Source organism: Ipomoea nil, unplaced genomic scaffold (assembly GCF_001879475.1).
Source record: "Ipomoea nil cultivar Tokyo-kokei standard unplaced genomic scaffold, Asagao_1.1 scaffold1576, whole genome shotgun sequence".
Taxonomy (NCBI): Eukaryota; Viridiplantae; Streptophyta; class Magnoliopsida; order Solanales; family Convolvulaceae; genus Ipomoea; species Ipomoea nil.
The window spans coordinates 2,326,999-2,339,020 of NW_017618004.1; the positions used below are offsets into that span (position 1 = coordinate 2,326,999).

Sequence of the window (12,022 nt, forward strand, 5' to 3'; positions counted from 1 at the left end):
AACGATAACTTTTACTAATACAAGTTTCATCGCTGGAGTCATGAGATTATGCAAAACATAGATTTAGAGTATGAAAACATGTTTCCATGCTAAATAGCCTAAATTTGAACAAAACATTATCTTCAAATAATTAAACAGATAAAAAAAATCATTAATATGGAATAATTAAAAACATTACTGGACAAAATTAAATGTAAAAAACTAAAGTCATGAAATCATTATAGCGGATAATCAACCCTTTATAAAACCCATCTAAGGCTCTGTTTGGCAAACCTAGCTGAAAAGCTATAAGCTAGGAGCTGAAAGCTATAAGCTCGGAGTTGAAAACTGAAGAGCTGTTAAGCTAGCCGTTATGATTGAAAGTGTTTGGTAAAATTAGCTTTTTGATAAGCTGATAAATGTAAAAAGACTAGAAAAGACATCTTCATAAAATTTAAATTAGTTTGTTTACATATTAAAATTTAACATTTTGGAATAAAACTATTAGTATAATCATGATCTAGCATCTCATAATGAAGTAGCAATATTCTTGCAAATCTCATAATAATAATAATAATAATAATAATAATAATAATAATAATAATAATAATAATAATAATAATAATTGCGGTGAAAGTTGCGGATAAATGAGAAAAGAAAAAAATTTTAATTGGGAAGGGTAAATTATATCATTTTTTTAAAATAATAAGGATAAAGATGGAAAAAAAGTTAGGAAGCTATGAGCTTATTTTGAATAGATAATGTTCCAAAATAAGCTCTTATTTTAAGCTAGGGGCTTATTTTGAGAGCATTATCAAACAGAGCTTATAACTTATTAGTAACTTAAAATAAGCTATAAGCTCCTAAATAAGCTTTGTCAGAGCCTAAATGGATGCTTAGTTTGTGAGTTTAGATGCAATAAAGTTGAATAAAAGTCATAAATATGTTTGATTAACTCTTTTTTAACTAGTCAAATTTAATAAATTTGAATAAAAGTCATAAATATGTTTTTTAACCATTTTTAATGAGTCAAATGTGATTTAAATGCATTACCATTACAACTTTAATTTTCAAGTCGTTGGTTGATACTTGATATGTTGTGCATGTAAATATTGTACATTTGATGAGAACTATACTTAAGAAATTAAATTAAATAGATAAAATATAAAGTGTGTAAGTATAGATTTTTTTTTTTTTTAAAAAAAAAAAGAAAGAAAAAGACTATATAAGTTAATTTACACATTGAAGTAGTCAAGAGATCCATAGAGAAACCAAAGAAAAAAAAGCAAGCTATATTTATGAGTAGGAATGTGACATCCAACTAATACATCTAACAAATTTTGAACCAATAACTTCTCATAAAAATAATATCACTTCATTCCTGGTCACAAACAACTAACTTAGTATTATGAGAAGAAAAACGATAAAATTAGATTAAAAGGAGGCTAGCTCCAAGTCTTGAACAACAAAGGGAAAAGGAACAAAGAAACATTCCAAACGATCGGACTTGAATAAGGCTTCCCGAGCAAGTAAGTGGGCGACCCTATTCGCAGATTGTTTAACAAACAAAAAGCTGAGGCTATGAAATCCTCTAGCTATATAGCAAATGTCTTTCAAAATAAGATCAAAATAGAAAAATGCAGAGTGGGACTGGATGCCTTTGATGACTTTCATGCAGTCACTTTCAACTTGAACTTGATCCAGGTTGTGTTGCTTTGTCCATTTAAGAGCTTCATGAACTGCTATTGCATCCGCCTCATCTGGTCTGCATAAACCACTGCCATGGGATCATTCTTGCTGCCGTGAACTTGCGATTTGAATCACGAAGGACAAACCCAAATCCCATATATTATTGTGTAAAATTTAATTAAATAGCATCTTAGAATGAGTTTTGAAAATTTATCCCAATTACTATTCAAAATGGGTCATAAGTTCAAATCTTGATGGTGGGAGGTTAAATTCTTTGGGCTAAAAATGTTTAAGAAAATATAGAATAGATACAATTTTGTAAAGAACCATGTGTCATGTGTGTTTCAAAAAAAAAAAAAAAAAATCTTAGAAGAAGAGTTTTGAAAATTTGTATGTGTTCAAAAAGAAAAGTTTCATTCAAATTAAAATAAACTTAAATTTAAGTGTTTTTAAAATTTATATTGATGACAAAAAAAAAAATGACAATTAAGATTTTAAAATTTCAATTTATTGTTATTTGTAATTTTTTAGTAATTGACATTTTTTTTAAATACACCTGAGATCAAATTTTTATATGCTTAAATACAAAATATTATATTCATGTATAAAGGTGTGTGTCTTTAATTAAATTATGATAGTTACGACATTACAAAATTATTCCTGAAAATTTAAGATAGTTATAATGGATGAATTGGGCCAAGGTTCATAAAGTGATAAGAACCCAATAGTGAAGGCATGGGAAATAGGTTGAGTGCAACTTATGCCCTGAACCCGTGTCCAAAACGACGTCGTTTTCAGGAAAAACGCGTTATTTCAGTTAAAAAAAAAATTGATTTTGTTTCGTCGTTAACGGTGTTATTCGTTTGTGCCATTATAAATGTACAGTTATAGGATTATGAATGTATAGTTATGGGATTATGAATGTACATTTATGGGAGTATGAATGTACAATTATGGATTATGAATATAAGTTATAAAATTATGAACACAGAGCTCTGACATTATGAACATAGAGCTCTAAAATTCTGAACATGGAGTTTCGAAAATTATGAATTTACAGTTATTAAATTATGAATGTACAGTTACGGAATTATGAATGTACAATTATGCAATTATGAATGTACAGTTATGAAATTATGAATGTACAGTTATGGAATTATGAACACAGAGCCCTGACATTATGAACTTACAATATGAACATATAATGATAAAATTATGAACATAGAGCTCTAAAATTGTGAACATAGAGTTTCGAAAATTATGAATTTACAATTATTGAATTATGAATGTACAGTTATGCAATTATGAACACAGAACTCTGACATTATGAACTTACAATTATGAACATATAGTGATAAAATTATGAACATATACTCCTATAACAAAGTGATCTGAAATTTAAAATAAAATAAAATAAATAAAAAGTGGAAGAGAACGGTGCCACTAACAGCATCGTTACCATGTCCAGCATGCATGCTGGACACGGGTCCATAGCATAACGATGGTAGGTTGAGACCATAGGGCTAGGGGGTGTAAGTTGGACCTAAGGGGCCAAGAATGACGCATGTTAGGCATAAAGAGGCGGTGATGAGTTTTGGAGCGTTATGCTGTGCAACCGTGTGCATGGTGCACATGGTTATAAAAATGACGTCGTTTTGACATCCGACTTAAAAAAATTAAAACTTTCAAAATTACATAACTACACATCCATAACTTTATAAATATACATTCAGAATTGCATAACTACACATCCATAATTTCATAATTATAAATCCAGAATGTGAAATTATAAAATTATGAACATATGTTTACGTAACTAATGACAATTGAAAATGATTTTTTTTTATTTAAGTAAAACGACGTCGTTTTTGCATCCGTGTGCACCATGCATGCATGACATAATTTTCAGCAATTATACCGTGGACCATGGTCCAAAACGACAGACACTATAGTGAATCTAAATTGACACTGTCTCACGTATTATTTTTATTATATTATCAAATGAAACTGCAATTTAATTGAAATGAAACTACAGTGTATACAAAATGAAACTGAATAATAATTTCACATATTCAAATGTATATTGTCTAACAAAACTATAATTATATCAAAATGATATTATAGTTGTGTTGAATAAAACTGCAATGTATATTTGATGCCTTGATTATAATGCATTATGGACCGCGATCCAAAGTATAATTTGCCGATGGGTGTACGGTAGGCCTAATATCTAAGGAGGGGCACATGTTGGGCCTACAAAACCAATGAGGAGTGTAAGTTGGGGTAAGAAGGTTAAGGGTCCAATGTTAGAAAATGTGAAAAGTTTGGGTGCTAAGGAGCAAAGTCTTAAAGGGCTAAAGAGATGGGGTGCAAAGCAAATTTTGAAAACGCAGAAAGTTTTGTGTGTGTAGGGGGGAGGGGTGGGGGGAGAGATTAAGGAGCAAAATCTTGAAGGCTTAGTGAGATGAGATGCAAAGTGGAAAAAAAAAAAACTAAAAGTTTAGGAAGTTAAAATCCAAAGGTTGAGGAGCCTAGAAACGAAAATGATGAAATTTTTAGAGAGGGTAGATGTAAAGTCAGAGGGGATGATAGGATTCAAGTTTGGAACTGGAAGGGTAGGATCGTGTGCCCTATGGTAGTGCAACAGTGCAGGCAGGGCAGTGTGGCAAGTGGCAACACATTATGATAGTTACGACATTACAAAATTATTGCTGAAAATTTAGATAGTTATAATGGATGAATTGGGTCAAGGTTCATAAAGTTATAAGAACCCAATAACGAAGGTATGGCAATCGTTATGCGTTGGACCCGTGTCCAGCATCCTTCTTTTTTTTTTTTTTTTTTTTTTTAATTTCAGATCACTTTGTTATAGAAGTATATGTTCATAATTTTATTACTATATGTTAATAACTATACATTCATAACTCCATAACTGTACGTTCATAACTCTATAACTATACATTCATAACTCTATAACTGTACATTCATAACTTCATAACTGTACATTCATAACTCCATAATTGTACATTCATAATTTTCGAAGCTCTATGTTCACAATTTTAGAGCTCTATGTTCATAATTTTATCACTATATGTTCATAATTGTAAGTTCATAATGTTAGAGCTCTTTGTTCATAATTCGATCAATAACTGTACATTCATAATTCCATAACTGTAGATTCATAATCTCATAACTGTAGATTCATAACTCCATAACTGTAGATTCATAACTCTATAACTGTACATTCATAATCTTCGAAGCTCTATATTCACAATTTTAAAGCTCCATGGTCATAATTTTATCACTATATATGTTCATAATTGTAAGTTCATAATGTTAGAGCTCTGTGTTCATAATTTCATAATTGCATAACTGTAAATTCATAACGGCATAACTGTACATTCATAACGGCATAACTGTACATTCATAATCAAAAAAAAAAAATAATGCCGTTAACGGCAAAACACGCGCGAATTTTTTTTTTTTTAACTAAATGACGCGTTTTTTTTTAAAAACGACGTCGTTTTGGGCCCGTGTCCACAATTCAATGTGGACACGGGTCCAGAGCATAATTTGCCAAGGTATGGGATATAGGTTGAGACCATAGGGCTAGGGGGTGTAAGTTGGACCAAAGGGGCCAATAAGGGACGCATGTTAGGCATAAAGAGGCGGGGATGGGTGTATGGTAGGCCTAATATCTAAGGAGGGACACATGTTGGGCCTACAAACCCAATGAGGAGTGTAAGTTGGGCTGAAAAGATTAAGGGTCCAATACTCCAATGTTAGAAAATGTAAAAAGTTTGGACAAATTATTGCAATGTTGTATGGACCATAATAAAAAGTACATTTTTAATATACTAAATGTATATTATTTTTATATTGAGTGTACATTATATAATATAATATACACTTAATATATAAATAATGTACATCCCCTAAATACAATGTATAGTATTTTTGTACTGAATGTACATTATTTTACAGTATACAAAATATGGTCCACACAATAATGATTGAAAAGTTTGTGTGGTAAGAGCATGCCCATCAGAGGAGAATAAGGAGAGCTTTCACGCATTTTAAGGTTTTGCATCCTTGGTGGAGAAGAGAGACTCAGGTGAGAGAAAATGTGGAGAGCTTCTGCAAACACCCAAAGCTTGGAACAGTGTTGGTCAGAGGCTGGTCAGAGAAGCCTGAAGAGCTGTGCGCGTTGAGCGCACAGTTGAAGCCACATGGGCGCATGCAATGCACGCGCCCATTGGCGCATCAGGCACGCCTGATTGTTTTCTTTTATTTATTTATTTATTCATTTATTTTAATTTTAAAATATATTTTGCTTTAATTTTTTTTTTCTTTTTTCTCTCCCCTCCCACCTCCTCTTTCCTAATCACTCTTACATTCTCCCCACCAATTTTCCCCACTGTTAAGGATGCTCTAAGGGCAATCCAATAGGGGAATTGTGCACAGATTTTGAGGGAAAAGTGACAAGGAGAGAGGAGAGAGGAGAGAGAGGGGATGGGGTTGTCCTGTAAAAATGAGAATTTTGCAAAAGGGTGTGACCCACAGTGAAGAGGGTGAGGCGCAACTCCCGCGCCCACCTGGCCGCGTAGTTCTAGTTTTTGTTTGGTTGTTTGTTTGTTTTTTTTTTTTTTTTTTTTTTTTTTTTTCATATTTTAATTTTCTTTTTTCTTTTTTTCCTCACTTCCATTTTCTCTTTTCTAATCACACATGTAAAATCTCCTCAAAATCTCCACACTTTTGAGGATGCCCTAAGAAGCAAAGTCTTAAAGGGCTAAAGACATAAATCAATCATTATTGTATGTAGAGATTAAAGATATGATGTAAATCGAGCATTATGCGCTGATGGAGAGAGTTCAAGTCGTAGTCCAATCAACGTTTAATTTTATTTTAAATGGTGAAAAACTTGAGTCATGGAGAACTTTGGCCAATCGGTAATGGTGAAGACCTATTGTGCACATAAGTGTACATGCGACAGAAACCTAAAATCACTTTGTCAACTCAAGATTTACCCTCCTTCATGAGCCTTGGGGTGGGGTTCATGAGGTCGACGATATACTTTAACAAGCTGGAGAACTAAATTATTTTGTTAATCTTTGTTTTTTTTTTTCATGGATATTTTGGAGATAATTTATACCTCATGTATAATGAGTTAAATTGTTTTTTTTTTTTTTTTGGGTGCATAATGAGTTAAATTGTTAGTTGCTACTTGGTAGAGTAGTAGAGTTGGTACAACCACTCGAATTGTTTAGGAGTTTTTCTTGATGCGTTAAAAAGGTCGATCACCTTATTAATTGGTTTAATTATATGTATGGATGTGATTAAGAAGTGACTTCATGTAGTATCTATGTGGCTCTCTTTGAGGGAAGGTCATGGGACTGAATTTCGGTGGTGAGATAGTGACTCTTTGAGCTGCAATAAATAAAGAAAGTATAAAACATATACTAGTTTGTAATAGTCAATAGTACTAAAAAATGTAATAGCATCTCATAACACATCATAAGTTAAACAAAATATTTAGAGGTAATAGACTAATAGGGGTAAAACATCGTAAGTTAAACAAAATCTCCTTGAGGTGGTGGTCTTCATACATGTCTTGAGGGAAGGTAATATGTGTGCTGCTTTCCTCGTGAACATTGGTCAAACTATAGGCTATGGTACGACGGTTCTTGAGGATCCTCTTGAAGAGTTGTTGGGGCTCCTACTTGCTTATGCGGGCAGAGCCAAATTCATAAGAGTTAGATAATATCCGCTTTGATCGGGGCGGATGCACAAAAAGAAAAAGAAAAAGAAAAAAGCTAAACAAAAATATGTAGGGGATACATACATAATTTATGCTAGTGTTAGGCAATACAATAATTGAGTATTCTTGGGAAGAATAATTGAGTATTCTTGTTCAGCACCCGAGTTTTTTTTCTTTTTTTTTTTTTCCCACCACAAATCATATTTGCACATTTAATTATTTAAATCTACAAGAGATGATTAAGTTAATATTAAAAAATAAATTTAATTTTTAATTTAAAATTTAGTAAAAAGAATAAATTTAATTTAACTTGAGAAAACACTTTAAACAAATTAGAAAGTTTGCGGTTCAAATAAATAACCTTAATAACCATTTTGTTAGAATTATTAGTTTCATTAAACCAGATGGTTTAGCTAGCATTCTCATACACTTTGACTGCATGTTTGGTTTACGGAATGGATTTTGAAGCAATAGTAATGTTATTTCATAGGGAATGTAATAGATAAAGAATAAAATATAAATTATATTCAATTGTTTGATTCACGGAAAGAATAGACTTATGAATTGTATTACAATGTTTGATTGATTTAAGGAATAAAAACGAAACAAGTATTCAAATGACATAAATATCCTTCACATGGAAGACTTATATATGTGTGTTTCTGAGAACAACAACAACAACAACAACAACAACAACAACAACAACAACAATAATAATAATAATAATAATAATAATAATAATAATAATAATAATAATAATAATAATACATCCCAAAAATCATGCATAACATCCAAATCAAATAATTTCTTCATTTATATATAGGAGATGAACTCAATGTACAAACTCTACGAAGTACAAAGCCAACCAAAAAAGAACAATGAATGCAAATGAGAATGCAAGCTGATAAGGAAGATAGTAGGTAGTAGGCCACACCAGAGTCAAATGTCAATAAGTTTTGTTTTGTACTTTGTGTTGATTCACTCTCAAATCTCCTAATCTCAAATCTCAAATCAAGGAAGACCACAATCTTTTGTGGAACTTCTCTAACATTTTAATTTTTCATTATTTGTCAACAATTTAATTGTCCTTATTTTAAAATTTAAATTTATTGTATTAAAAAAAATACTTACAATTTAGTATAGAAAAATATATGTACCGTTTTGAAAATTGAGAGACAACATTTACACCACTAATAATTCAGGAGTGACATTGATAAATGACATATTATAAAGGGGCATAAATTACAATTTTACCTATAGTATATAATAAAACCCCATATATTAGTCAATAATTAATTAGACACAAGGAGCTTGTAAGCAAGGGAAATGGGAAATAGTGAGCATACAAGGGTAGAGCAATAGTTGGCTCAAATAATGCTTTAAAGTCGCATTATCTTTAGATGGATGGATGAAAGAATGTTGGACTTACTTCGCAACTAGTGTAATAGGTTTTGATGAATGACAAAATGCTGGACTTATTTTGCAACTAGTATTATAGATTTCGATGGATAGCAAAATGTTGGACTTACTTTACAACTAGCGTTATAAATTTCGATGTATCACGTATTCACTCAAAAATGTACCACAAAGCACTTATAAGTGCATCCCACACTAGCACGTAATGTACTGCTGAAATATACATGTTGCATAAAATTACAAAATTGCCACCGCGTGTTTTCTCCTCTTCATTTATTTTCACCCGTTTGATCTCAGCTCATCCTACGGCTCTGACATGTCCACACAACCTTATGGGAAAGGAAAATCGCACCAGAACCTATACTAACATGTGAACCTGAGAACCAATCCGAGCCCTATCTAGATTAGTTGACCGTTCATGTCATCTATAACACAATGCACACACGTAGGTTCTCACCTAAAACATAAACACACACAATGTGAACAAAACACACTTGTGGTCTTAAACAATACTACTACCAAACTAGTCATTAGGCACAACAACTAGGTGGCTTGCAGGTCACTTACCACTAACCAAATATGACCTGCAATATCTAATCTTCTACAAAGCCCTCATCCCCAATAACATGATGCAAATCTTTCACTTCAATTCCATGAATAGCATACACAACAGGTCAAATTCATATCAGATCAACTCTAATTGCCAAATGTTTCAAACACCCTCTGAAATCACAAAGCAACAGACATGTTTCCCAACATCCATGGAGTACCCAAACATTCAAACAGATCAAAACACACATCCATACCAAATCCTAGTATCATTATGCAAGACAATCAAGAACATGGTTGGTTCATTAGATTCGACAAGCAAGAACACTAAAGCTCACAACTTTAACAACACGAAAATCTCAGCTCCTGCACCCACACAAGACAATCTAGGAAAACATTTGCAGATCGAACAAACAAGAAACGAAGAACCCTAGTGAAGAACATGGTTGGTTCATTAGATTCGACAAGCAAGAACACTAAAGCTCACAACTTTAACAACACGAAAATCTCGACTTCTGCACCCACACAAGACAATCTAGGAAAACATTAGCAGATCAAACAAACAAGAAACCAAGAACCCTAGTTTGATCTAAACTAGCATTAATAGATAGAGTTGATTGTTACATTAAAGGAGCAGAAGCAAAAGATACATTGATACATACAAGCAGCAGCAACCCTAATGGACCAGAAACTGGGGAACATAGTAAGAGCAGAATGTTCCCACAAAGCTTACATCATGTGTTGATATAATACATATGATAAATTCGACTTCAACAACAATAATCCTCCTGTCTTTTATCCAGAGAGTTGAAGAAGATATAACAAGATAATATATATATCAACACACACTGATCCAACCCATCATGATTATCATCAGAATTATAATCTCAGAAGTAAATTAAAATTTTTAAAAAAGTGAATTCTCTTCAAACAACAGACTCATAACCTGACCCTTTTATCATCGTAGTTTAATCTTAGCTCTAAAGGATGATTTGGGATTTTCTTTTGTCACCAGCTTTTTTCTCCGGCAATAAAAAAAAAAGGAAAATAAAAAATCAAGTAAATACTACGCAATCAATTTGGCTTCCATTGATGATAAGGAAGCCGCCGGCGCCGCCGTCGTCCGTCAGAGACATAGAGCTGTGCAGTGAAGATCGTTGGCTTCGGCATCGACGCCGTCCATCGGCGGCGGCATGTTGAGGTCGAAAGGTAGCGGCTTTCTGAAAGAAGAGGAGGCGAAGTTTTCGTAGTCCCCGTCTTCGACGACGGAGGAAGAAGAATCGCAGTCGCTGTGGCAATCATCGGGAACGACCGGCGGCGACCGGGGATGGTGGCGAGAAGGGATCGCCGGCGGCGTTGTCGTCTGTGGCCGAGGAGGCGGCCTAGGCCCACTAAAGGACTCCACTGTACTACTCATCCCGCTGGAGGTGGGGCGCTGGGAAATAATCTGGTGGTCTTGACTGTACATCCGGGGATCGATGAAGGGGTCGTGGGGATTTGAGGTTTGAATAAATTGGTGGTGTGGGTATGGGGGTATGTGAGAATTAATCGGCAACGGAAAGTTGGTCTTGGCTTTGGGGCCCCGGAGAGTTCTAGCGGCGGCGTCGTAAGCTCTGGCGGCATCCTCGGCGGAGTCGAAGGTGCCCAGCCACACCCGGGTCTTCTTCCAAGGGTCTCTGATCTCGGCGGCGAATCTCCCCCACGGTCTCTTTCTCACTCCCCGGAACCTAATCTCCTGAGATCCTCCAGATCCGTTGGCATTTCCAGGCTGCGGAGTCCCCGCCGCCGCCGCTTGCTTGGCCGCTGCGGCTGCTCTGCCTCTCCGCATCGCCAACGACGCCAAGTTAAACCAAAAAAAAAATTAAAAAAAAAAAATCAGATCTTTTTCTCTAAAGAGAGAGAAAACAAGATCAGGGTTTGGGAAAATCTAATCAAAGAAACAACGCCATACAATAAGATATTGTGAAGAAGATGATGAGATCTTCTCTCTCTCTCTCTAAAACACAGTTTCTCTCTCTACTGCGTGCGATGTGTTTGGATGAGAAAATGAGAGAGAAAAGGCAGAGAGATGGTATTTTTTTTTTTTTTGGGGAATTAATTAATTTTAATATGTTTTGTTTGGAGGGTTTAATTATTTAATTGTTTTTTTGTAAAATTGATTTTGGGAAGAGGAATTGGGAAAGAAGAGAGGAGAAGCGTGTTTGGTTTCTCGATATCTCCATCTCCGCAAACTCACCAGTACCTCTCATAGCTTCTCCTCTCCTTCCTTTCTTGTCATAATTCTGCTTCCCAAATTACACTAATGCCCTTCATTCCATTTCTTTTCTTTTTCGTTTGGATTTCTTCCGCGTAATTATTATTATTTTTGGAAAAATTGTAATTTATACTCCTCCATAATATGTCAATTATCAATATCACCCTTAAATTATTAATGATGTAAATGTTACGCTTCAATTTTTAAAACGGTACATATAGTACCCTCCCGTAGTGTAAATGTTGTCCCTCATTTTTTAAAATGGTACTTCCCGTAAAGTACGGGAGGGACAATATATGTACCGTTTTGAAAATTGAGGGGTAACATTGATAATTGACATATTATAGACGGACATAAATTACAATTTTCTCTATTTT

The 12,022-nt window shown here is 33.9% G+C and overlaps 1 protein-coding gene across 1 annotated transcript; it reads right to left on the reverse strand.

Annotated features, from left to right (window-relative positions):
* Nucleotides 1-10,258: 10,258 nt before the first annotated feature.
* Nucleotides 10,259-11,459, reverse strand: LOC109190451 (ethylene-responsive transcription factor 3-like). Its single transcript, XM_019340937.1, has one exon. It carries the CDS (start codon nucleotides 11,217-11,219, stop codon nucleotides 10,518-10,520), a length of 702 nt encoding a protein of 233 aa, XP_019196482.1. The 5' UTR covers nucleotides 11,220-11,459; the 3' UTR covers nucleotides 10,259-10,517.
* Between the last annotated feature and the right edge of the window lie 563 nt (nucleotides 11,460-12,022).